Below are 27,567 nucleotides of genomic sequence, written 5' to 3'. Positions count from 1 at the left end.
AATTTAATTGCTATAGGCCCATGAAAAAAAAGCAGAATTAATACGTTTAGGCACTGCTGTTTGGAGATACAATTTATTCAACGTTATTCACAAAGTTATTGCTGGATGCATGTTTAAGTACTGAGAGAGACATCTTTCTCAATAGACAAGCTTTGGCCATGCGGGGCCCCGACGTCACGCAAACCCCCTGCTGTGTTTTACGCTTGAAGCGGAGAGTGTGAGTGGAGGAAGAAGGGCAGCCTGGGGGCAACTTTTCGAGTGGAACATCACAAAAATAGCTTTTCGTGCTGTTCGAAAATGGCTCAAATAACGAGCGAAGGGGCCGAACAAGATTCACAGCCGGCGTCGGATCAAAACGGAACCGGGGAAACAGCAGAAACCGGCAAGGAGGGACAGGCCGTGCCGGACCCCAAACAGGAACCGGGCGACAACAACGAGAACAGAGCAGGAATGGACGTGAACAGTGGTCATGGTGCGGCGGTGGAGGACGGGGACAACCTGTCTCTTGTTCCCGGCGCCGACAAAGAAACAGCGTTACCGACCGAAAAGACCAACAACGACGAAGGGGAACCCAGCAGTAAACTCTCTGAACCGGTGAAAAGTCCCGCACAGGGGAGTTTGGCGAGTGGCACTGATTCCGCACAAGAGGGCTCCCGGGTGCTGAAACAAGAACAAAGAGAGGGGGAGAACGTGTCCTCCTCACCGCATGCCGAGCGCACAAAGACCGCGGAGAAAGCCGAGCACGGCACCAAGAGACCGGCCAGCGTGGAACTGACCTCGACGAATGGAGAGCCGCTCAGTCGGATGGATTCAGAAGACAGGTCTGTTGAAGTAGCTAGTATCGTTAACGTTAAGCAGTATGAAGAGGCCTACGCTGATTTCTAGAACAACCTATGTGATGTGAGCTCACAACACGATGCTAAGTTCACCGTTTTTAACTGTTAGCTAATAACGTTTTTTGTTTATAAGGTCAATTATTTTGCCTCCGTCGGGCAACCCGGCAAACAATGTTTGGTTCGGTAAACGTTAGCTGAAGGGTTCGAAAAGGTTCGCTGCGTGTTAAAATAAACGTTCCCCTACGGTTATTCATTAAAGTTTTTTTTTTTAAACGGATCTAGAACATCCGTTTTTGGTGAAAACGTTTCGGCAATGTTCCGCGAATCGCAAGATTGTAGGTTATGGGAACGTTATCGTAACCTAACAAGAACGTTTCTCGGAGGGGTTTCGATTTGATTAACAGTCACTCTGAACTCTTTTAATTTTTAAAAAAATTTTAAGGGTCATTTTACAACAGAATATGGCAAAATGCAGTTCTGACTATGGGGGGAATCTATTCATCAGCTCACAGCTATCCATTCATTCACTCGTCTTCATTCACCCGCTGTGTGTCGCGGGGGCAACAGCGTCATCTGACCACGTTAGGCGTCCCTTTTCTCCGCAACTTGTTCCAGCTCCCACCGGGTGGTCGGCGGGAGCAACCACCAAGCAACTTTGGGAGATGCACCTCTCCAGCGTTGTTCCTCCGTTGTTAGCGATCACGCTTTCAAACAGTAATCCTTCCAATTACTTAACACTTCTACTTAAAGAATCGTAAAACATAGCAGTATCGTATAACTTAATATGTATAAGAAAATTCAGATAAATAGGTACATGGTAGTGAATAGTTAAGTAATAGTAACAATACTAATTAGTAAAGGTATTCTGAATTTATTGAAATAATGACTACTACTTTTTTTGGGGTAAAGTAGCAAAATTAACAGTCATATCTAATTGCATAATTGTTGCTCTTTAGTTTCACAAAACATTGCTGAAAACACCATTTTGGGGGTCAACTGTCACCACGGTTCATTGCAACAATACCCCCAAAGAAGTCTAAATAAGTTCATCCTTAAAACCCAACTCTCAATAAACACAGTGGCCTAGAAGTGTCCACTGAATTTCTGAGTTTACTGAGCACTTGAATTTCAGTTGGCTAAAAGATAACGTAATACAAATCGTGGTCAAAATGAGTGATTAAACTGTATTTTATTCCAAAAATATAAACTGGCATTTTTGTGTTGTATTGTTTTTTTTCCATTAGAGTCAAGACAGGATGTGTAATTGTGCAGCTAATTTTCATCTTTAAAATCAACGATTTTCTTATGTCTGATGCCTTTCATCAGTTACCATTACAAATAGAAGAATAGAATAGACTTTGTCATTGCCCAAGCTTGTGTACAATGACATTTGCTGTGCCGTACCTGAATATAAAAGTACTAAAAGTCATAAATGCACAAATAAATACATAACATACACTCGCGCGCAGTCATCCCAGTCATAACCTTCTATAAAGTAGGTTATGGTAAATGTACATTTAATATCTCACACATACAGTGACCACTTACAGGTTTCTAGTCTAAGGATGTAAATTCAGGGTTACTAAAGTTAAGCCTTTCTGGCATCAGCGCTTTAGATTCACCAAAAATGCTGGATTTATGCTGTTGTGATGTACAGTAGATCTCCACTAAATACACATCATTATCAACAGGTTGTTGACACTCACAAAAGTGGCAGAGTACCTCAGTAGCAAGTATGGATCTCACACAGTGACATCTCTCTGTGGTTCCTCCGCAAGAACCGAAGTAGTACAGAGTTGTCCAAAGACGCTGCTCACAGTTACCCACAGCCACATTGTGGTGAACAGCAGTTGGGCTACAAATAATTCACTTTCAAATTGAGTTTCATGATCAATCTGCTCCATCTGTAACAAAAAAACCATCCTGGGCCAGTAGATCAGAATTTAACTGGCCCCTTGTATATTCTTACTGGCCTGGATTAAAAAGAGAAAATAAATGCTTTTCTATTAATCATATATACACATTGTAATGGTTTTACCAAACAAATGTGAGTTCAGTAAATTTAGTTGGATTAACACTCTAACAATTCCTTGTTGTTATACAGTAATATTGCCCCAGATACCGATCCAATGGATTGAATCTGTGCTGTCTATTAAGTGCCATATAAATGAAGCCTTTGGCTGTGCCTATTAGTTTTTATTAGACGGACCACTATTTCGTTTTGATATACCACATGTTGAAGCCACAGTCACAACCTCTCTGTATTATCCTATAGACATTTATTTGGAACAGACCCACAAGCTTATATATTCCTCCGATAGCCTCGCATAAAAATGTAAGATAAGATTTGTCTTGGTCTGTTAACAGAGACATTTTCCTTTCATCGCCTGCTCTAGCAATCGACAGAATAACGTACAACAACATCAAAACATCTGTAAGGTCCCCCTCCAGCAGTCATTAAAAAGACATTATACCCATACGTGCGCCTCAATACATTTTACAGTTCACACGTCTATTTTTAATGGCAAATGTGATTGAGTTGCTCGCGCTGCTCCTTGGCACGTCGATAGGGAGTTTACTGCCGCCTTTTTCCTCCAGATTTGAATGCATCAGAGACCTAGCTACATCACTGCAGGAGTCTCCTGGATCATTTAAAAATCCTGTTTTTTAACATCTGTTTGAATTATTCTTCAATTTGGAAATCAGAAGCCTGTGGTAGCTAAATGCCAGTTTGTAAAGCCATGGTCTTACCTGCAACATTGTAACTACTTAGTTTGAAGCTGTCATATAATCCATCAGAACTGCTTGTCAGAGGGTGGAATAAGTTTGGATACCCTTCCCCCCCACACCTTTCCAACATTGGATTGGGGGGCGTGGGGGGGGGCGGGCTATAGTGACATAAAGATTCTTTTTTTGGCACTTTCTTGGATAGTTTGTCAACACAAAGAGGCAGACGGGAAACAAGAGTGAGGGGTGTGACATGCAACAAAGGTCCCCAGCTGGAGTCAAACCTGCGACATTGTGGCTGTGGCATGCTCTGTAACCAGTCGGCTACCAAGGCGCTCAATGTCTGACCGTTTCTGTAGCTTTCTGAATCCACCATTCACACCTGCTTCACTGTAGCAAATGAACCGAGCAGAACGGAAAACTGCAATTTAATTATTAAGGTCAATGTCGGCACAGATACCAATCCAATGAATTGAATCTGTGCATGCTTTAGTCCTGTCATTACTTTAATCTGGTTATTCAAAGTAACAGGCCCTGGATGAGAAAAGGGCTCTGGGTATTGTTTGAAATTCCTCTCTGTGCCCACATCCCCCGTATTCTAAACTTTAACCCTTTTCTTGATTCAGTAGAAAGTGAACTTCCCCTCAAGGATTCTGTGACAGATTGAAACTGTGAATCATTCAGAGTAGCTGTGATACTGTGGGTTAAATCCTGAACCTTCACCAGATATCATCTAACCACGCTCAGTACGGGAACATCAGTCATGCCAACAAGGTGGGAAATGACTAAACTACCACTGTTCTGTGCTGTGCACACCTACATGGCTGCTTATAAGGTGCCGTGTGAGTGACTGTACGGTGTTTCCATGGTTGCTTTGGATGACTGGAAGCTCCATAGTCCCATTTTCACTTTGATTGCAGGAAAGTTAAACTATTGTCCAGTAGTATTCTCCAGCTCCCTGTTGATTTCAATATTTTGCAATGGTCTATTATATCTATTTGTCTATCGGCAAACATTGAAAAAACATGAGTCAGTAATATCTCATTTGAAGCATCAGCAGCAGTTGCACCATTGCTGCAAATGTTGATGAAATGGTAAGATGCTGAATGTCTGGAGGAAATTTTTCTAATCAGGTTTCTCCCCTCGAGTTTTGGAAATGCCACAGCATACCAAAGCCTTATTCACACAGGCGTGCTATCAGCTGTTGAGTCATTGTGCCCGAAAACTAGGCTGCCATCCATTTAAAGATTACCAGTGAAAAATACAGAGAGGCATTTAGGGCTGTGACGGAATAGATTTTCCCATACCGCGGTGAAGAAGCATCGTATCACCGCAGATTGGTGGTTAATGAACAGCTGCAAAAAGTTGTCAACTGTAACGTTACCTAACACAATGCAGCGTAGTTCCTCTTTATAGCAACAGTTACATTTTATTTTTTATTTGCAATAGTTTCTCAAAAGCATTATATGTCTTACAATTACATTCCAGTATATCATGTTGGTGTGTGTAATAATGTTTCTCTCACAGAAAGAGTCTTTGGATCAGAATAAAAGCTTTACAGATATCACACAAACATAGCTAATGAACAATTCAAGATACATAATAGGGCTGGGCGATATGGACCAAAAATCATATCTTGGTATTTTTCGGCTGAATGGCGATACACAATATATATCTTGGTATTTTTTACAAAGTGGGCGTAATGTTCAGTTGTAAGTAAGATGTAACGAGCACCTTTTTATTGAAACAGACTGTCATCAAAATGAAATGCAGAGACAGGGTCTTCTTCCCTGTATGAAAATATACAGCTGCAACCAGTGCATTTCTGCCGCTCTAAGTGGAACACAATTGTGTCGCCCCTCTATTCACAACGTACAATACATCAACAATAACACACAACCAATATAAGCCAGACGCAAAAAACGGCAACAACACAAATGCTAATATATACACACATCACGCGTATAGACAGGTGCAACGCACCAACTGTAAACAATTATTAAAGTAGGCCGACGCAGCAACGGTACCAACAGGTCTGCAGCATTAAAACTCCAAAAGGTTCCAAACCCCTCCACAGCACAGTCATGACAGCATAGCTATTTTCTAAATAGGGCTGCACGATATGAGGAAAAGCTGCGATGTGCGATAACATTGTTTAATATTGCGATGACGATATGACTTGCGATAAATATTCAAATGTGAATGTTAGCTATACTGTTCCCATGTCTTAGTGCTTTAATAGGTTCTTTGCGAATCTAAACATTTAGGTAACAACACATATTCCCACTGAATAAAGAAATCAAATAGATCATTTTTGACATGCTTTTATTGAACAAATTACACATAAATGAGGCATTATAACTATAAGAAATTAACGTTCGACGAAAATCTTTTAAACTGACCTTTTGTTGATCTGAAATGAAGACAGATTCAGCAACTGCATGGCCTATTTCTCTCTTAAAATGTTTTCAGAAACACGTTTCGGTGAACTATTTTAGTCCAATATGAGATCGTATTCTGAACGAGCCGCCATGACAGTCTGGCTGTGAATTTCCGGAGAAAAAAGAACCACGTGACGCGTTCGTCCAATCAGCTGCCGGTTTTCATTTTCTGTGAAATAATCAGACTGTTAATGGAAACAATACAGAGGAGCGCCGCCTGCTGCTATGGAGACGTATTACGCTTTGCGTCGTCTCAGTGTGTAAACTGTTTTCCCTTATTCATCGTGTCAGGCTGTCTGTTGCGATGTGTTCACCGCGCTAGTTCATATCGCAATGACGATGAAAATTCAATGTATCGTTCAGCCCTATTTCTAAATAATCAAATTTTAACTCCTCTAAATAGAGACTGTAATAATAGTGCAAATCTATATATTGCCTAAACAAAACCTTGTGCATAAAACACACAGACACACACACACAGGCCTACACACAAGTGCACAGCAAGGCGCATATTAGCAGGTTCACAACTTAAAACCACTGGAGGAAAAAAGCTCCTCTTATCCCTGAGAAAATCAATTCCTTTGACCTGATAAGGTCCTATCTCTGTCAAAATGTCTATAAGTTCTTGCGTTATTGTTGTTGGCTATTCACTGTGATCTTTCATATCCTCCTCACCTTGTCTGTGTACAGGTAGCGACGCTATGGGGGGGGTAAAATACTTATTTCCGTAACAATCAAATATCAAAAACTGAGGAGGATACGCTGTTGGATGCTGTCCTCCTCTCCTACTCTTTCTTCTATGCCTAACATCTATCTCTCTCTCTCTCTCTCCCTGACCCTGTCTTTCACTGGTTGAAGCCTGAAAATATTGTAAACAAATTAATAACATAACTAATTCCACTGGTCGGACTGTTGAGCTCTGTTTCAGACCGATACCTCCGGTTCAGGCTGGTCCTCATCCTCAACACGGGCCTTTTTCAGTCGCCGAAAATACTTTTCAATACTCATCTGGATTGAAGCAGCAAACATTCAGTGTAAGAGTAAAAAATGACATAACATTATTTATAATACGTTTATTTGATTCACAGCTGCTACATATAGTGTTTTGACCTCGACAACCCAACTGCATTTTACTGCAAACTTGCGACTAGTTAACTTTCTAAAGCAGGCGCAATCGCTTGTTCAAGTCGGGTCGGGACTCCAACGTTAACACACTGACAACATTGTATTCAGAATATAAAATATTTTTTATAGGACTTTTTAATGTGTGATTGTGTTCACGAGATACCAACCTTTGAACTTGTGAATTTCGCCATCTTCTCTTGTTTTCATGGAGACAGAGTGTGTGTGTGTGTGTGGCCTATGTGAGAGAGATGCGAGTGACAGACGGAGAGAGCAGGGAAAGGAAATGCAGCTGAAGGAATACGCTGCGTGTTTTAAATAGCGTAAAAAAAAAATGAATACCGAAACGCAATACGTAGCAGCCGGTGTTGATTGTGTGGCGCACAGCCACAAATTAGTCTATGTGTGGGAAACACTGCTATATATTCAGTGGCCTCAATGTCACTGTCACTCCTGGGAGTGCTTGTGGCTCCGCCGGTCTCTGGTGGCAGGGGAGGCATCACTGGCCGGGCAGCTAGCAACGGCGATAGAGCTGCTGACGCCCGTCTCTGGGGCTCTGGAAGCACTAGCATCCTCCTTTTTACTCCCACTGGGATCAATATATTTCAATAAATAACTTTTGTTTTTGGAGTGCTTACTCCTTTGCTATTAATCTTTTTTTTTTGTACTTACAGCCAGACATTTTCGGTCATTTAGACATGGTTGTACAGTGAATTATACAGTCAGTGTTCTGACCTCTGACATGTGAGAACGGGATGGGGGGGCGGGGGGCTGACTGGTGATTTTGATGACAGACACACACCAATGGACTACAGGAGGCGACAAAATGAGGGCCAAACAGAACAGTTGAAATGTTTTATAAGCCCACGTTTTCTGCCTAGCCAAAGTGCCATTGCCTAGTCCGCGTATAACAATGCACCGGGGCCGGCTGCAACACATGTACATGAAGAATTATCTAAAATAGCCTATATTAAATAAAAAAAAAGGCCTATATCTGAGAAATCTCCAGTTGTTTTCAACAACAGTAACAGACTGATTAAAAGAGGGAGAGAGAGAGGCCCATAGATGAGAGAGAAAGCGTGCGATGGACTGAAGTTTGATACAAACACTTTCTTTGACCATGAAGCCGATTTGTTACTGTACACTTCTCTGGTGAAGTGTCTGAACTACACTGCTGACTGGCTAACAATTTATTCATTTCACAAACTCAGTAGCCTGTGGAAGAACCATACACAGCCACAACAGGCTGGCACCTCCTCCTCATGCTGGTCACCAGACTGGTCACACACTGCTGTGGGATGGCAAGAGGAGGAGGAGGAGGAGGAGGAGGAGGTGAGGAAGAGGAGGAGGAGGTGAGGAAGAACTATACATGGCCACAACAGCCTGGCACCTCCTCCTCATGCTGATCACCAGCCTGGTCACACACTGCTGTGGGATGGCATCCCATTCTTCAACCAGCATTTGTCACAAGTCAGCCAACGTGGTTGTGTTGGTCACTCTGGCACCAACAGCACGCCCAAGCTGATCCCACAAGTGTTCAATGGGGTTGAGGTCAGGACTGCTGGTTGAAGAATGGGATGCCATCCCACAGCAGTGTGTGACCAGCATGAGGAGGAGGTGCCAGGCTGTTGTGGCTGTGTATGGTTCTTCCACACGCTACTGAGGCTCCTGTTTGTGAAATGAATAAATTGTTCAATTGCCAATATGTCTTGTTTCTTCAAACTTCAATCATCCAATCCACCAAACACCAAACCAGTCAATGGCAGAATAAGATGTTTGGCATTGGCTGAGAAGATTTGGCAAATTTTTCATGGACGCAACCCACATACTCATCCCACAAATACATGTTTCTTACAAATGGGGCACCATTTGAAAAGGAACTAAACAGGCTTTCCAACGGCATAAGATTTATTGCCAAAAAGCATTGTTACCACAGAGAAATAATCTACCAAACACAAATTTCCTTACTTTTTGGGCTAAGTTTATATATATTAACCAAACCGTGAATTTTGTGAACCGTTCCACCCCTAGTTTTTAACATTTTATGTAACTTTTTGACAGGAAAATAGACCGGAAGTGATGTCAGGAAAAAGGCAGGTCGCTCAGCCAATAGATATCCCCTATCTGATCCAAGCAGCAGGGCCTTGTACGTAGCGTGTGTGGATTACAGGCAGAGCTGCAAGTCATTCGGGCAGCCCTAGATTTGTGTAAATGAGTGTGGATATCTCATGGCAGACAAGAAATGCATTCCAGCTGGCACAGTTAACTTTTTGGATAAAAGTGTCTAATCTAAATCTAAATAGTTTAGTTGCGTTAGCCACACTGTATATTTGGAGAACAATTTTCAAAATCTAAAAGTCCTGTTCATTATTGTTCTGTGTGATTTCAATACATTTCTGTGAGATTCAATTTCCGTTTAGTTTTTTCAGTTGTCTTGATAGTCCTATAACAATTTCTACATTCATGTGACATCCCTGCAGTTATACAATCATTATTACACAAGGAAACTAGGCGATCGCCTGGTGAAAAGAATAGGTTTTCTAATTAGATGGGGAAAAATGGCCTACACCCAGAGGGTGAACACACTGTAGTTTACAGTCCACATTGACTTACAGCACGGATCCAGTGAGTTCATCCAGTATATTCAAATTCACATCTCACATTGCTTTCCCCCTCTACTTTGCCGAGAATACGAAACTGATCTCCAATCAAGCATATCTCAACTTTTTCATAATCATTCAACCAAGTAGAAATAGAAGTCCCTCTCGTCAGCCAATGATGTGAAGGGCTATAACCTTCATATTCAGACTAACCACGCAGTATTTTTTTTAACACTGTCAGCATGAAATTGACACACAACATGTCAGTATGCTCAGAGAGAAGGGATTCACGCCACCTGTTGTCTTTTTTTTTTCTCTCTGCTCACCTGCAATCACCAGAGGTGCATTCAAGAACAGTGTTTAATCACACATCTGTCTTTGTTTACCAAAGGTTAAATGTCATGCGGTTAATAGTTTTTTGTTACTATAGAGAGAAATCATTCCTGCAGCAGCATCGGGTGCACAGGAGCAGGCACCTGCCCTTTTTCTTCCTCGAGAGAAAGTGCCCTTTTTTCTGGATGCATTTTATTTTATTTTTATTTTTTTTTATAAATATATACAGTATATTTCTGTTTGCACGCAGCTTCCATGTCAAACAAATATATTTCTTGAATTAAAAAATCTAAATCAGATCGGGAGATTAGACACTCTCTGCGTCTTCACACCGCACACACAGACACACACACACACAGAGAGAGAGAGAGAGAGAGAGACAGTCAGGCAGACAGACAGGCAGCAGTCCTTCCAGCTCCTACCTCCAGAAGGTTTTTCTTGGCTTGTGTGGAGGTGAGTGGTGATGATCAAAAGACTAAGCAAGCCAGTGCCTCGAGTTTAGACAAAACAAATAGTTAACTGTCCTGCTAACATGTATGAGCTACTAGCTTATGTAATAAGTTAGCTAAGGTTTACCTCTGGCTGATGATATGTACTTCCTGGAGACACTCCAGGTGACCAGCTACAGTAGAATCTATGTATGTCTAATAATGTCATCACAGTCGCCACATTCATATGCAAAAAAGGCGTTAACTAATTAAAATGCGCTAATTTGCATTCATCTGACAAGGTAGGTGAACAGGATAAACAAAATAACTAACTAAAACATGTCAGCACAGAACTTTTCCCAGTTAATGAGTTGAGTCTTTCCCCCTTAAAAGTACACTGTGTAGGAATTTCTACCATATAGCGGTGTAATTGTATTTTGCATTCAAACGAATAGTGCTCTCTTTCAAATGCGTGTTGCAACTACGGTAGCCGTTATGTACCAAGAAGTTATGACATGTCTTCCAATCTTCGCTTTTTTGGCGACGAGGATTCCTTCTCCTGTGGCTCGGCATAAGTATGATCCTCCATTATGAACTAAAGTGCAGTGCAGGCTTTTGAATTTGCCGGGGCAGAGACAAGCGCCTCTCACTGACCTCCTTCTCCGTCTCAGCTGGTTTCAGTCATGTGACGCTGGCTCTGAACAAAAACGCGTTGGGGATTAGCTAGACAGGTAGGCTAGTGCTTGCCCGTCCAATGTAAATATAGATAAGAAATTCTTCGCGTACGAGGATGTCAGATCATTGGCAGAGGTCATTTTACACCAATGAGGACATATTTATGAATGAAGACATCGATTTTAGCTAATAAAATACTTAAAACACTACACAGTGTACCTTTTTTAAAAGTTAGGTTTAAATATGTAGATTAATTTAGAAGAAATCTACAGATGCAGCCTAAAACAAATGCCATCTAAATGTGTATTTTGGAAGTTTTATTTCCATTAGAGTAAAAGAAGACATTAAAGTAAAATAGACCAAAATCTCTAAACTGACCACAACATGTAAAAAGTGTCCTGCATTAAACAGTTACTTCATCATTATGATCGTGGGCTCCTCATCTAATAAGAACAGGGTTTCTTTATTATTGGTGCAGTGTTTTTGTCTCAGTTCAGTGTGAAGATCTTTTTGAAGTGTTATTTATTCCAACAACACTAAAATAATTAAAATGATTTATTGCCATTTGCGAAATAAACCAAACGATGTCCCTCTCCTTGGTGCAGTCCCTTATTCTAAATCTATACCTGAAACTAGTAGCATAGAAAACATGCACACTGTGGCAGAGTTCCCTTTGCTGTTTGGGATTAACCTGATGAATACTAAAAAGTCTGTGTGAACTGATTATTTTGTTGAGTATTTATTAAATCTGTTAAACAATTGCGTAAGGGGAATAAGATAAATTGGTAAGGTAGTCAGAGTTGTGTTTTATATATATTTAAGGTTTTGTTTAAATTTCAAATAAATAATTATTCATTAACTGTTGGGCCTTTCTTTTTCCTTAAGGCCCTGCCACCCAAAATGTCTGTGCACGTCTGTGCACAGGAGAGATGTGTAGCCAAAGAAGTTGGGACAGAAATAGTTTTTGAGTTCATAGAGAAGCTTAGTATGGGTACATTTTGTTTAATTAAATTGACCAAAGTACATTAGTAAGTACGACATTTAGACAGCAACCGCTGGAATGGAATGTGAACGCTGAGTCGGAGATTCAGTGTCATCTTTGATTTCTTCCAGTAACTGTAATATTGCATGGCTGCTTAATCTGTAACCCTTAATGATTTTGTGTTCACTCAACTGAAAAAGTCTGATCCTTGTGGCAAAAATCCTTTCAGCTCGTCTCCTTGGCCTATGTCTCCGTCTTGCTCGGATTACTGCTGCCGTTTCACCAGGAGGCATGTGCCAGGAAACCCGCTTGCGGCTGGTTTACACCTGCTTTTAAGAGGCGGAGAATTTTCACCGCAAAATAGAGGTGCGCTTTCACGGGCGGTTTTTGAACATACCACGGAATACATAATTAGGTGCATTTTACGCTTCCCCTCCCATCTCTTTATGGGAAACTACTACTTTCCCCTTCACCCTCCCATGAATGCATATGCATGAACGTACCTCGCCATGCTTTTACGCGCACGTTGCGAAACAAATACGCCTGAAGTGGGCTATAAAAGCGTTTTTGTACATCTGGCCCAATGTCTTGTTGAAGACACCTCAGGAAGAAAGGTTTTTAACCAATGGTGGATTCTAAAATATACTGTCCACTTTGGCAATTTCATCAGACGGCAACATACAGTGGCTTCAGAAAGTGGAAGGAGATAAACGTGACAGTAAATGCCATTTACTGCCATAGAGTTGCCATACCAGTGTTCAACCCTTTCAGGAGCAATCATATTGAAATTTGAAGAAAAAGGAATATGACGTGAAATATACCGTATACAGTCTGTGCTTTAGGCTTCAATAGGGGCCTTTTGAAAAGTGTTTTGTTAACTGTGAAAGTGGCTCACAGAGAAGAGAAACTCAGCAGTGGCCATAAAGATAGAAAATATGCCCCCTTGGCTGCTCCATAACTTTTGGTAATCCTGCTGCGGTGACAGCTGTAAGACTTCACTGTAACCTTTGTTCCCACACAGAGCAGCGTGGCAGCTGGAAGCGTGTGTGTGTGTGTGTGTTGGTGTGTGTGTGTAGTACAGTGAATGTGTGCGTATTTCAGAGGTGTCGGTCCTCTTGTAGGATGTGTGAACATGGCTACCATATAGTCTCCTACAGAGAGCCTGTATGGACAGTGATCAGAGCAGATGGTCGGCTGGCTCGGCCCGCACACACACATACACACACACACACATACACACCGGCTGCCGCACTATGCAAGCTGTGATCTGCTTACATCGCACACAGTCTGAGACACAATGGACCTTTAGATATGTGTATTTTATTATTGCCGACAATTTCCAGATTAATGTTAGTTTCCCGTTTTTAGACAGATGGTTCCCCTCTAGCAGCCAGTAGTTTCAGTTCACTTGAGTACACTTTAAAAATCAGCTTGCAGCGACCTCTAGCTCACCCAGTAGAGTTTGCGCCCCATGTAGGCTGAGTCCTTGGGGTAGTGGCCCGGGTTTGAATCCGACCCACGGCCCTTTACTGCGTGTCGTCCCCCCTCTCTCTCCAAGCTATTTTCTTGATTAAAGGTAATAGCTGAAACAGCTAAAGCTCCGTTGTGAACTGAGTAATTGTAGTGTTGTCTTTCTAATGTCTTCTTTCTATTGCGTGTGTCTGTGTGTTCTCCAGTATCGGCAGCACCCTGATGGACATGGAGAGCACGGCGTCCAGCGGTCGCTCCACCCCGGCCATGCTGAACGGTCACAGTGCGGTGGCGGGGAGTGGCTCGGCACCAGCAGGGGGCAAGTCTCTGAGCTACACGTGCTGCTGGGATCACTGCCAGCTGCTGTTTCCCAGCAGCCCCGACCTGGCCGAACACATCAGAGCCACACATGTGGACGGACAGAGAGGAGGGGTCAGTATGTGTGTGTGGAGCTGCCACGGGTGTGTTTATGTAGTTAGTTTGATTTAGGAAGGTGAAGGCTTAGCTGTCTAAAATGTCCCTGTTTACATGTAAAATGAAAATCTCTCTCAGTGAAACACATGGACGATCAGAACTGCAAAATCTCTTCTTCTTCCTGATCCTCTTAGTCAGCAAACAACAAAACAGTTCATCACAGCCAACATGGTCAGCAGTAGGACCGTTTGTTTACTGAGCTGAGTGGTGTTACACTGCTCTGTGCTCACCTGTACTGAATTTAAATACAGCCAAATTCAGGCGACCAGCCGACAAGCAGACAGAGCATACTGGCAACTTCACTCTCCATTAGACCTTTTGTATCTTCAAGAGCTTTTTTTTTGTCTTATATTCAGGCCAATACAGTAACCTCACCACCACTTCTACTGTGTGTGCATGTGTGTATGTATGTGTGCGTGTGTGTGTGTGCGTGTGTGTGTCACACAGGTGTTTGTGTGTCTGTGGAAGGGCTGCAAGGTGTACAACACGCCGTCCACCAGTCAGAGCTGGCTGCAGAGACACATGCTGACCCACAGTGGAGACAAGCCATTCAAGGTGACAACACACACCTCACATCACACAATGAACTCCATTTACTCACCACGGTACATTTACAGCACACAGTCAGTGGTGAACCACAGGCTCACTGTAACACTGAGATCCAGACCTGTGTTTGACTGAACATCAAACCTGCTTGAAATGTTTACACTGGCCCAACTCTACCCTATACCGTGTTTACACCGGCATGCCCGTATGGACGGCGATTAGTTCTGAAATAATCTACATCGACTACGTTTCATTTCCACGATTGTTCAAATGCCGTCGGAAATTCCGCCGGATGTCCCTCATTTTCGGCTGCATGTTTGTTACCGTCCTCTGTCTTTGTGTTGGCGTTCTAACCTCTGGTGGATTTGTGAGGACTATGGTTAACTGCTCCTCAGATCTCTGCAGGGTAAATCCAGACAGCTAGCTAGACTATCTGTCCAATCTGAGTTTTCTGTTGCACGACTAAAACTACTTTAGAACGTACACACGTTCCACCAAAACAAGTTCCTTCCTGAGGCTATTTTGCAGAGGCACTGTGGCTCCATGCGGAGCTTTGCGCCGCCCAAGACGATTGTGATTGGTTTAAAGAAATGCCAATAAACCAGAGCACGTTTTTCTCCCATCCCAGAATGCTGTGTGGACTAGCCAGACCTTCCTCTGCAGCGCTGTAGAGGAAGGTCTGGCAACGCAAGACTAGTCCTGAAATGATGCCTAAACAAGTGTGAAGACGGAGATTGTTTTTGTTTTAAAATAAAAAGACGAACTAATAAAATACAAACGTATTAGTTACTGACCATGTATACCATCTGTGTTCCTGCAGTGTGTGGTGGGAGGCTGCAACGCCACGTTTGCCTCTCAGGGGGGGCTGGCCCGTCACGTCCCCACTCACTTCAGCTCCCAGAGTTCATCCAAAGTGTCCAGTCAGGGCAAAGTGAAGGAGGAGTCTCCATCCAAGGCTGGCCTCAACAAGAGGAGGAAACTCAAGAACAAACACAGACGCTCCCTCCGTATGTTCAACACACACACACACACACACACACACACACACACACACACAGACAGACACACACATATCCAAATACATTTTCACTTTGTTCCATTTTTATAGATAAAAGCATATGTCTTGGTTTTTCTTCTTCTTGTTTAGCCTTCTATAACATTTAATAAATAACCACATATAGTTTTTTTTTTAGCAACTGAACACTGAAGCACAGAACTTAACTTAAGTATAAAATGCTTTATTCGTTGGATTGCAGACAGACATTTAATACAAAGGGTTCTGGATTCAGTTTGTCACGCCCCTCCTCCTGACGGGATGGAGGCTCTGATTGGTCAATAATCAGACACGGAGCTCTCTGATTGTATTGTGCTTCGTTACAACTGTTGCTGCGTGCAAGTTCTATACTTTGACCTAACTGTATTTGGTATGGAGATGAGCTCATCTCCTGCAATAACAATCTTAATTACACACACATTTCCTGTACAGGGCAAGTTGATCTTCGCCCTCTATAATAGGTTCTTGTACATTAACATACCTTTTTTAAGATGATTTTTCTGGCATTTTCACCTTCATTAAACAGATGCCAGTGTAGAGCAGACTGGAAACGGGGGAGAGAGAGAGAGGGGTAAGACATGCAACAAAGGTCCCATGGCTGGAATTGAACCGGGGACGTCGTGCTTATGTGGCATGTAACCCTGATCATAAGAGAATATTGTCTTTGATTAAAATCAATAAATAGGTTATGAAATGATTATGTAAATAACACAATTTCCTTCAACACATATGTAAACGCACACTTAAGTGAAAGACAAAATGGTCATCGGATCCCTCAATTGCACACACACATTTTATTTATCTTTTAGTTTTTTTAGTTTTTTTTTTTTTAGTCTGTACTATTCAAAATATGTTTTTTATTTCCAGCCCGACCACATGACTTCTTTGACGCTCAGACCATGGACGCCATCCGCCATCGAGCCATCTGCCTCAACCTGGCAACACACATCGAGAGCTTGGGCAACGGACACAGTGTGGTCTTCCACAGCACGGTGGGCTCACACACACACACACACACACACACACACACACACACACACACACACACACACACACATTTGAATGCTTTTTATTTGGATCTACAAGGCATCGCAAGAACATACAAGATCCAAATACTATGAGAAGTGTTATTGATAAGGTGACAGATCTACATGGACACATACTTTACAAGTCTTTCATTCTCAGCACATTAAGGGTAAACAGAACATCTTTGTCTCCATATCTGCTCCCTATGATGGCTGAAACAGCAAAATTTTACAGTCTTTTTGCCTCCTTTTTTTGCAGCCCCCCTAGCTGCATCCCCCTGACCACATCCTTATGGACATGTCCCAGACTTCCAAATACCAAAGTTATTAATTTACACTTGTATCCAAGTTGGTGAATGAGATCTACCAAAGATTGATATTTCAATAATTTTGAATAGTAACAAATGTCCATATACAGATCAAAACAGCAGCCCACCTCAAAGATACATACAGACTTCATAACCTCGTTTACATAATTACAATGTCAGGAGTGTTTTTGAAGTAGTCCCTGTCAGATGTGTGATGATGAACCAGTTTAATGTTACAGTGCTGTGCTTGTAGATCTTGTTATCATGTCCATAGTTTATCTTTTGCAAGTCCTTTGCAACCAGATCAACCAGACGGTCATGTCTGGACACATACAGTCCTTTGTAATAGAAACATCCGTTTAGTATGTGTGCAACAGTTTGATTCTCCTGTTGAGTTGGGTGTAATATGCAGTAGGGGTCGTACTTTGATGGGTACCATGTTGCCAGATTATACCTGGTTGGAAAACACTGTAATCTTGCTTTAATCATGAATATTAGGATGTTGTCTGAGATTGAGGGGTTTGTCAGGACAGAATGAGGTACAGAGTGGTCAGCAGACTGGAGTAATGAGAGTTTTCCTTGCAGTCTGAGACCCGTCCAGTGCGGTCCGTTTTGGGTCTGTCTAAGGTGAAGAATTGCGGCTCTGCATGTTTAATCTGTATCTGGTGGGATGGATTGTCTTTATTGAGGATCGCCAGGGTGGAAACCAGCGGATCGGTGATTATGTTGTCTTTAAGGGCGACTGCTGCTCCGTCGGGTCCCAGCCAGGACAGCTGGAGTCCTGTACGGTGGCAAAGATCATTTAAATCCAGCCAGTCAGAGCGCACTCCGAATCCGGCTGCTCTGCTGTCTAGCTTTCCGTTTTGCTTTAGTTTGAATCCAAGAAACTGGGGCTCGTTTGTGGAAGCAGCAGGTATTTTGCGACGCTGTAGATGTAAGAACAGCGATTTGCGTGATAGCTCTCTAACAGTTGTATCATCATTGTTGAGCATGTTAAGGAGGTGCCCTGTTCTGGAAGCAGTGTAAAGCCATTCAATGTTTGGGACGCCGAGACCCCCGTCTCTGCGCGGCTGGAAAATAATGTCCCGAGTTGTATGAGTATTGAGACAGAGCCATTTCCTCACCAGCTTCACCGTTTCACTGTTCATCGCCAACAATGTGTGTTGTGGAATATGTACGTTCGGAAAAAGATGTTGGATTTTAGCCACTGCAATCAGCTTGATGGCCTCAATTTTCATCATTATGGGGAGAGGGGCAGAATCAATCAGTCCAAGTCTTTGGGTGTACTCGTGACACAGTTCTGTGATCTGTTCCTCCCAATCGCCACTGACATTAAATTTATGACCCAGATAAGGATATGTTTCGTGGCGTTCATACAGTCGGATAGGTTTCTGCATTATTGAGAAGACGGGGGGAATGTCAGACTTTGACAAACTCCGTTGGTTTTTGGAAAACATCACCAAAAACGTCAGGTTTTGAAGATTAGGATGGTGCAGCAAGACAGGCCTGCTTGGTTCTATCAGGGAATGGTTGTAAAGATTTACAAAGAATATGTTTAGGGTATTGTGTCAACTGTTAACTTCAGTTAATATGGTACATGGCGTTTTCTTTTGTGGGGTGCAAATGTTCCACCAAAACAAGTTCCTTCCTGAGACTATTTAGCAGAGCCACCGTCACTGCGTCAGGAGCTTAGCGCCGCCCAAGACCATTGGGATTGGTTTAAAGAGATGTAAACAACAACGGAGCGTTTTTTTCTCCTATCACAGAATGTATGAGTGGTGTAGCCAGACCTTACTCCACAGCGCTGTGGAGATAGGTCTGGCAATGCGAGACTACTTGAAATCATATAAAAATGCAATTCCAGTGAAATGTAATCTGTCTAATGTAATTGTATTTTCATGCCTGTGTATTTTTGTATGTTCAGGTAATAGCCAGGAGGAAAGAGGACTCTGGGAAAGTGAAGGTCTTGTTGCACTGGACACCCGAAGACATGTAAGTCCTGTTTTCTCATCTCCTACAATCACTCTCTCCCTGTCTTCACTTCCTCCTAATGAAGATGAGATGGTGGGATTGGCTTTCATTAGATCCTACCACAACTCGAGATCAACTCTGTATTCAGATTTTGCATAGGGCGCTACCTAGGCAAGAGCAGGTCAAATGCAGTTTTCCACTGTTCACTGAAAAGAAAACATCAATATGTCACACGTGAGAAGAAATAAAGTAAGTGTGATACTGTGAGCCACAGTGCAGATGTGAGCTTACATCCAATAAGTGTAACTGTATTCTTCACTGTGTGTCAGACTGCCAGATGTGTGGGTGAATGAGAGCGACAGACTGCAGCAGAAGACCAAGGTGGTTCATCTGTCCAAGCTGCCTACAGACACAGCTGTACACCTGGACCCCAACATCTACAGGTGTGTGTGTGTGTGTGTGTACTTTTGGATTTTGGTTAAAAAAAAACACCAAAACAAAGTATTTCATCCTGTGAAGGGCTCATTAAAAATGCATGTCTCCTTCAAAAACCATCCAAGGCACTCTGTAGGACTTGCAAAATGAAAGTGCCTTTAATTTATCTTTGTTCCACATGACCAAAAGTAAATATAACCTTTTTTTCCCCCACAGGATGTTCTTCTAACCACCTCCAGGGGAGCGCCACTGTCACTTCCTGCTTATCTAACCTCGAGGAGGAGATTGCCTCCTTTTCTCTTCGTCTCCATCTCTATGTTCCTCTTCTGCCCTCCACCCTCTCCCAGAGGATGCTGGGAGTTTAGGGACTTATTTGTCATGGCTGTCTGCGGCCACCAGTGTTTTCAGCATTAGGTGCTGAGTTTACAGAGGGCATGAAGGGGGAGATGTTGCTTGTTTTAGGTAACACGACTAGACTGAAAACTAACTGACAGAAGTTTAACTGTAGACAGACACGTGTAGAGAGAAGCTGTCTTTGTAAATACTTGAGATTTGTAATATATTTTTATACTTTGAATTTTTTTACTGTACTGTAGATAGATGTTTTTTCTGCCAAACATTTTTAAATAGATGTTTTAAAAACTGATGATACTGGTCATGTGCATATAGCTGGCATTTCTCTGGTTTGATGTCATTAAACGTTTCCAACCTCCACTTAGGCTGAGTGTTTAGTAGAGTGCTTATACTAGTCTCGCATTGCCAGGCCCTCCTCCACAGAGCTGCGGAGAAGGGTCTGGCTAGTCCACACAGCATTCCAGGGTGTGGAAGTGGAACATCGTGGATATAGACTATTCTTACAGCAACAATCAGGTATGTGTTGGTTTACAGGGGACATGCATTAACACTGAAACTGTAGGGACACATCTTAAAATTAAGCATGGCCACCGTGTTCTTCCATAAGAATCTATTGTGGGGGCACCGGGTAGCGGCTGTGGGTTTGATTCCGACCTGCGTCTAACTGCGTGTCAATCATTGCTCATGCACACACAAGGCTTGTTGGAGATGAACTGCACCTTGCCTGTAAAGTGGACGAGAGCAGGCGACAGCAGCAGGGGGTGGTGACAAAAATCCGCTCTCAAGTCTGATAGTTTCCAGCAGCCTTCAGGCTGAACAGGAAGTCACAGAAACGCTGTGGTCTGATTCCAACTTAATAAAATGTTATCATGCCCATATATCAGCATGTACACAGTCTCCAGTTTTTATTATGACAGAGTAGCTGTCAAAATGTCTACATGCGATCTGTTTCTGATGTTAATAACAGACTGTAGATGATCTGTAATCTGAACAGATTTAGTCTCTCTGACTTAACGTAACTATCAGCCACACAACATGTGTTCTGTACAGAATAAGCCTTTAAATCAGACAAATAGAAAATAAAATCCCTCCAATTCAAAATCAATAAAAAGTTGATATAAAACGTCATGTTGAGTCGATTCTGAACCAATCAGCTGTGATCGATTCTGCGCAGGCCTGGCTCATCTCCAACGAGCCTACATTCATTCTCCCTTGTGGGGGGAGGGGCTTAGGAGACCGTTTTGGGCTTTAGCAGAAAGGGGGGAGGGACTGAGAAGTTGTTGATGTTAACATTTTTTGGCTAAGTCCTGGATCTTCACAATCCTACCTACAGCACCTTTTAGGCCCAGTCAAACATGGGTGGGTTTAATAAAATATATGCAATAAGGGGAACAATAAAAATAAATAAAATGGGTCCTTCCTCACTGGTGGTGAGGTCAAAGAAAAGCTGTGCAAAAACCCCATTAATCCTGCCTCAAAGGGTTATTGTAGAAAAATTAACATTGTCTATGCTTTTTTAATAAATCCTAAAATCTTTTACATCTTGTCAATATGCATCCTGGAAATGTTTATTTTTTTATGGACAATCTAGTGTATTATATTGCAAACGTAATTATTATTATGCCGTTTTTCATCACGCTATGGCTAAACGTTAACACGTTATATTACACTGGACCATAGCTGTATCATGTATGTTGTGCATATACATCACAAAACAGTTGACGTCATATTTAGTGGCCGGAAATCGTTCTGTCCGCAGAGAAGAATGGCTGGACTGCTGAAAAAGGTACGGGTAGAGGTCATGTTTTAGTTTTAGTGATAGAAAGAAGTGCTGTAAAGAATGCAGTACAAACTAAGTCAATATTGTTTTCACTACGTGGTCTGACGGTGTACTTATGTGGTTGGCTTAACGTTACATGGGCAGCTTAAACGAGTTAAAACGAGACGCTGCGGTGTGTCAGTCAGCTAGCTAGCTAACGTTAGGTTAGCCGTGTGTTTAGTAAAGGCTGCCTGATTTCAACAACAAGGCTCGTTACAGGTTGCAGTAAGCAATACTATAGCTAAAGGTTAGCTTCCTTAGTAGTATAATACTATAACGTCATACATTAACGTTACCTGGATGGTGGAAGGCGTAAGGTTAGCTAAGCTAGCTAACAGAACGTACTAGCTGACATTACACTCTGCTGTATTCCACATAACTTCGAGGTAATTAACCTGACGTTAAGTGTTTGAAATGACTGAGAAAATGTTTGACCTAAATTAAGTTTATATCAAGAATACTCGAGAGTAAAAGTCTTTAAACCACTTTCGAGAAGTCTAGGGTAGCTAATGTTACCGTTAACCTTAACGCGTTTACAGTAACATTAGGGTCAGTCCATTTTTAAGTTTCCTTCGAAGGTAACGTTACCTGGCGAACTAATTTGCCATTAACTGTTAATCATGGGCAAAGTAGGGGAACTGTGCAGTTTGTACGTGTCCTGGTTAGCTAGCCTAACTCCAGCCCCAATTTGTGTGTCTCGTGTATTATTTTGCAGCATAACGTTCTCTTAATACATCCATGGCATAACGGTACAGGTGGGTGTCGTGCCAGAAAGTGAGGAGGACGCAGGAACGTGCAGTTTATTTACGCCTACAGCTGCTGTTATACAGATTAAACCGCCATAACGTATACATACACATAACTGAATCGTCGAATCGAATTGTTATGAAGCTGCTGTTGTAGCTATGTTATTGCAGTGCAGGACCAACAGAGGGCTCTAGTACCATTTGCATTGTGGGAAGTAGAGTTGTGTGCAGGGTGTGTGACCTAGCCAGGAGAGGCATGATGGTCATGTTATAATGCTGCTATGGTGTTATCTGCAATAAAGCCGGCTCAACTGAAGATGAAGTCTCTGCATCTGATAATTGATATCCGAATATATAACACAAATATCTCAATTTTCTTCTTAGAACACAAAGTGTTTAAATCATAATCGGGCATACCGTTGTGTAATTATAGGCAATGCTGAAGTATTGTTCCAATGTTTGTGTCTTATATCCTTGTTTTATATTTGGAGACTAGACTGTAATAACTTAAAGGAACACGCCTTTAAATAAGTTTATATAAGTGACAAAATAACGCCAACATGTTCCTATTTCCATGTTGTGATTTGTATAGTCATTTTTGTTTGTCAATTTGTCAGTTATTGGGAGCAGTAGGCTAGATGGAGCCGGTTACCTCCAGGATCTGTGCTAAGCTAGGCTAGTGGTGGGTAGGTCAGACAGAGTTACAACACGCACGGAGATGAGAAGGGTATGTATGGACTTATCTAACTACAAAGTCCCAATAAGTCGGCGTGTTCCTTTAACAAATTCAAGTATCGAGCATCGAAAAATGCCTCGTCATTCAACACCCAATTTCAATACCTAAGTAGTAAATCTCATCAGCGTCAGTGAGCCAATCAGCATGCAGCATGCTTCTACCAAGATCGAATAATGGTCTAGGAACCAGTATCAAAGTCACCGTATTGGTGTGGGTTTTGAACGATACCCAGCCCTAGGAGCCATATCCATAAATACGTTTTTTTAAGCCAGTCAACAATGTTGACTCAGACATGACGAGTTTCTCTCCTGCTGTTCTCTTTCAGACGACCGGCCTGGTCGGCCTGGCAGTGTCCCACAATCCCCACGAGGTGAGCAGCTGACAGTGAACGCAGCACGCAGGCGTCCGGTGCTGTGCGCACACCATGATCACATGACGCCACAAAATAAAGTTCATCGCGGCTCGTCAGCATACTCCAGCCGTCACTGTTAAACACTAGAGAGGATTCAGTTCCTCCCACCGACTAATGTGCTCTGGTCTTCTCTCAGCGTCTGAGGATTCTGTACTCCAAGATCCTGGCGTCGCTGCAGACCATGCCACAGGACGCCGCCTACAGGAAGTACACAGAGCAGCTGGTCAGCGAGAGGTTCCACCACGTCAAAATGGTACGACCAAGCCCGGCTAGCTTAGTCCAGGGTTTCCACGGGCTCTTAAAGTCTAAGATTTCAAAATCAAAATGTTAGGCCTTAAAGTCTTAAATTAGCCTAAGTATTGTGTTCTAGGTCTTAAAACATGTCCCAGAGAGCCACAGAGTGGGTACACATCTGTTAATAACCCCTAGGTTAGTTTTGCGCCGGAATTGTCCTTTTAAATAATTTTAAACAGGTCTTAATTTCCCTACGTCCATGTGACGCTCTTCTCTAAGTACCTCTAAAAAGTAACCTAATGCTCATTGAAACGCTCCCACAGCACTTTAGAATGTTGTCTTTTTTTGTTTTTCTGTGGTATTGTGGTTTTTTTCTCTCTCCACTAGTCCAAATATAATTTGCTGTATTATGACTACAAATGAGACCAACATGTGAATTATATTGCAGCCAATCAGCTTTCGTGTTATTGGCGCGAGTCTCTTTGGGATTGTACCACAGACATAAAACAGATTTTATTCTTCAGCTTTGGGAAAGTGCAAGTTTAACGATAATTGGCTTTTAAAAACTAAATGTAGGGCTCAGTTGAGGCCAGTTGCTAACAAGGTATTTGAAGCCTGCTGCTTCTTATGCAAGAAAGCAGTTCACCTAGGAACAGTAGGTTAACAGGTACTAGGGTCTCACGCAAAAAGTGAGAAACATCTGACTGCTGTGGAGGGTCTCCAGCTAACTACAGCAATCAGCCAGTTGGGCAGAGCAGCACTACCTCCACACAGCCGGGGCCAGACCCACACAGCAGCTCCTGTAAGCCACTTTAGGATCAGAGCCAACACAAAGAGCAGAGGTGCTCTGGGTCCTCCACACGGTCACTAGACACCAGTCCCATAATGCACATGAGGAAATCTGGGAATTATTTCAGACGCTGTTTCCAGACTGATATCTGGCGTTTTTTTGTCTTAAATTTCATATATCATGGTCTTAAAAAAGTCTAAATTTGACTGGGTGAAACCTGCAGAAACCCCGTTAGTCTGGCTCTCCTCAGACTACCTGGCTTCACTGAGCCTGGTGTCTGTGAAGCCATATCCGTGCTGTCAGTTCTCATCTGTCAGTCAGTGACCTCTGCTTTCACTCCAGCAGCGATGGTCATATTCACCAGAGTTACTTATGAGTGACATCATCAGGACCATGAAACGGTGATACCTTCAGGGAACTTAGGTTATAGTGGTGGCATAAGATACAGAGAATCATCACAGAAGAAGCTATAGAAATAACCAGATATGAAGTTAGGCCAAGGCTGTAAAAAGTGTAGCGATTATTGTATGTCCTTTAAAATAAATTGGGCATACTCAACATGTTCAGTGTTACAGAGCAGTGTTGCTCGTTTGTCTCATGATGAACAAACTCTAATGAATATGTGATACACTTAGAAAAGTTCATATACTGTATAATACACTGGGAGGAGCTAGTTACCAGTGGGTTTGTTTATTTTCTAATAAGAAAAGAGATTCTACTGATTTATTAACATGTCTCACTGTTAGCAGTTGTAAATTCAGCTCATATGATCCAGTCAGGATTGTGTAGGAATGATGACTTATTCCAGTGATCTGATTGGTTGGCTGGTTTTGATCTGATCCCCTGAAGTAAGCAAAACTAAGGGGTAAGGGGAAGGGTTAAGACAGAGAAATGAGACGCAGCCTAAATCTACTGGATAGGTTACCATGGTGATCTACCGTCGTGCTGGATAAATGGTGTGTGTTTGAGGTGCTGGTGTGTTCATATGATAAAGGATCGATCTCTCTCTCCCTCCCTCCCCCACAGGAGCCTGATGTTGAGAAGCTGGAGAAGAAGATCAACTGTGGGCAGATTGAAGAAGTTATATTCCAGGTAGGTCACTGACACTGCCGTCACAGATGTGGGCATTAACACACTTTACAACTGCTGGGCCAATTCTAGTTGTAAATTTGGCAAACACACACAAAACAAACACACCAACTAATGCTCAGTCTGGGTCAGTTAATGTCAACATTCAAAAGATATAATACAGTAAGGGTTGGTTATTGCACTACTTCACTTTGCATTTATTTACACTTTGTATTTTTTTGTTCCCTATCTGTTTTTCTATCTTGTTTTTACCTTTCATTCTTTTATTTTGCACCGGGGGAAACACTATTCCGTTCCTCTATGTACTGTACAGTATAGAGATGGATATAACTAAAGTCTCTCTGTCATTCCCATCAAGATGATCCCGTTTGATATTTACATCACTCACCTCCAGCTCTAAAGGCGAGCTTATAGTCCTTGGTGCCCATGTGTGTCCACTATTTCCCTTGCTTTCACTTTCCTTTCATCACAAGCTGTAGCAACTTGAAATAGATATGCCAAACTTTTAGAAATGTGTGTGACTGATCAGTTGATTTGTGGCAGCATGTGATGTTTTTTGATTGTCATGTTGTGTAGTCTTGGATGGTTTTACTAATGTTAAGATCTACTCCCAGCTGTAGTTGTGATTGAAGACATGGCTGCTGATTCCATCTAAACATCTCCCTGTTAAAGCAACATCATTTTCTCTCATAATAAATGCTAAAATACTGGGAAGGTAAACCTAGCTGTAGTTTATGGTATGCAGTTATTCATGAGATAACTTAATCCGAGGATATCAGTGTAATTGAGTGTTCTGTGTGCAGGCGGAGTGTGAGCTGGCCCTGTCCAGGAAGATGAGTGAGTGGAAACCATGGGAACCCCTAATAGACGAGCCTCCTCCCAACCAATGGAAGTGGCCCGTCTGAACCAACACCTGTATATACTGCTCATGTCATACTGTCTGTGTGTGTGTGTGTGAGACCCTACTGTACAAATAAAAGTCCTGCAAACATCTCCCCATTTATTCTCAAGAGTCATTGATGAACTAAACATAACTTGTGTATATACACATGAGTCACTTACATGTGTACAGCAGCATCTGGAGAAAGCTGAGTTAAAATCACTGGACAATAGAAATGTTTTTTACAGTTCTTGGAAAAGATAGCCATATTTATCCCTGTGAGGTTCACAAAGCCTTTAAACTAACAGCAAACAGTCTTTGATCGAGTCCCAGCTCACAGAGATCATACCAGCTTGGTCATTTTTACAGATGTAAAATTTCAATAATTCTTAAACTACAGTTTGGTAGTTCTGTTATAATGAACAAGTTTTATAATATTCAGTTTTGGTTACTCAAGATAAATGACTGTCCTTTAGAATTAGAAAACAACTTCCGTATCAAATCTCCGTGTGTCCTCCAGAACAAAGTCCCTTGATTTAGTCAGAATTGTAAAAGTAAAAATAATCACTTTTTAGCTGGAATATAGCTGCTATAGTCATAAATAATAAAGGAGGCATGATGAACTATGGAGTTGAACCTGATTCCAACATCCTCTGCCTTCACATAGCGTCTAACATGCTACTTGCTGTTCTGTCAGACAGCTCCTCAGCCTCGGACCTCCTGTGAGCCGCTGGTGGCTCTCTGTAACAGCTGGAGCATGATGGGATAGATGGGAGCAAACTCCTTCCCCTGCCGAGACCTCACTGACTGCACATAGGCCTCCAGAGCACCCCTTAAAGGGAGAACAGAGAAACAGTTACACCTGATGATTAGGAACAGTTTTCATCTTGTAATAACTTAAGCAGATATGTTTTCAATGTGGAACATTTCCTGTTGCTTACGGCAATGTGCTGCATGGGCGGAAGTGCGCAGGTTGACCATAGAGTGAACACTCAGTTTAGAACTTTCAGAGGCATATATGTTAATATAAGGAATTAATCAAATCCAAGTATGTGATGCACTATAAACAGTGGGCCAGAT

The 27,567-nt window shown here is 42.2% G+C and overlaps 3 protein-coding genes across 5 annotated transcripts in view; 2 read left to right on the top strand and 1 right to left on the bottom strand.

Moving 5' to 3' along the window:
- Positions 1–126: 126 nt before the first annotated feature.
- On the top strand, positions 127–20,141 carry aebp2 (AE binding protein 2). 2 transcript variants are annotated; one of them, XM_031288171.2, is made up of 9 exons: positions 127–821; positions 13,821–14,046; positions 14,536–14,643; positions 15,455–15,641; positions 16,215–16,259; positions 16,556–16,680; positions 18,946–19,013; positions 19,322–19,435; positions 19,644–20,141. In XM_031288171.2, exons 1-9 carry the CDS (start codon positions 298–300, stop codon positions 19,654–19,656), a joined length of 1,410 nt encoding a protein of 469 aa, XP_031144031.1. In that variant the 5' UTR covers positions 127–297; the 3' UTR covers positions 19,657–20,141. The 2 variants fall into 2 exon arrangements, with proteins under 2 accessions (XP_031144031.1, XP_031144032.1); XM_031288172.2 differs by lacking the exon at positions 16,215–16,259 and having other exon boundaries at positions 131–821.
- On the top strand, positions 19,049–26,606 carry ndufa5 (NADH:ubiquinone oxidoreductase subunit A5). 2 transcript variants are annotated; one of them, XM_031288178.1, is made up of 5 exons: positions 19,049–19,054; positions 23,373–23,452; positions 23,631–23,747; positions 25,545–25,610; positions 26,411–26,606. In XM_031288178.1, the coding sequence occupies exons 2-5, from the start codon at positions 23,375–23,377 to the stop codon at positions 26,510–26,512; spliced, it is 363 nt and encodes a 120-aa protein (XP_031144038.1). In that variant the 5' UTR covers positions 19,049–19,054; positions 23,373–23,374; the 3' UTR covers positions 26,513–26,606. The 2 variants fall into 2 exon arrangements, with proteins under 2 accessions (XP_031144038.1, XP_031144039.2); XM_031288179.2 differs by lacking the exon at positions 19,049–19,054 and adding an exon at positions 21,469–21,567 and having other exon boundaries at positions 23,408–23,452.
- The window catches only part of cog5 (component of oligomeric golgi complex 5), a 99,000-nt gene continuing 98,027 nt past the window's right edge, over positions 26,595–27,567 (bottom strand). Inside the window, exon 22 of the mRNA XM_031288170.2 lies at positions 26,595–27,319. Coding sequence (XP_031144030.1) covers positions 27,193–27,319 — 127 coding nt within the window. The 3' untranslated portion in view covers positions 26,595–27,192. The remainder of the gene's footprint in view (positions 27,320–27,567) is intronic.

Source organism: Sander lucioperca, chromosome 20 (assembly GCF_008315115.2).
Source record: "Sander lucioperca isolate FBNREF2018 chromosome 20, SLUC_FBN_1.2, whole genome shotgun sequence".
Classification (NCBI taxonomy): Eukaryota; Metazoa; Chordata; class Actinopteri; order Perciformes; family Percidae; genus Sander; species Sander lucioperca.
This window is presented reverse-complemented; position numbering and strand designations above follow the sequence as displayed.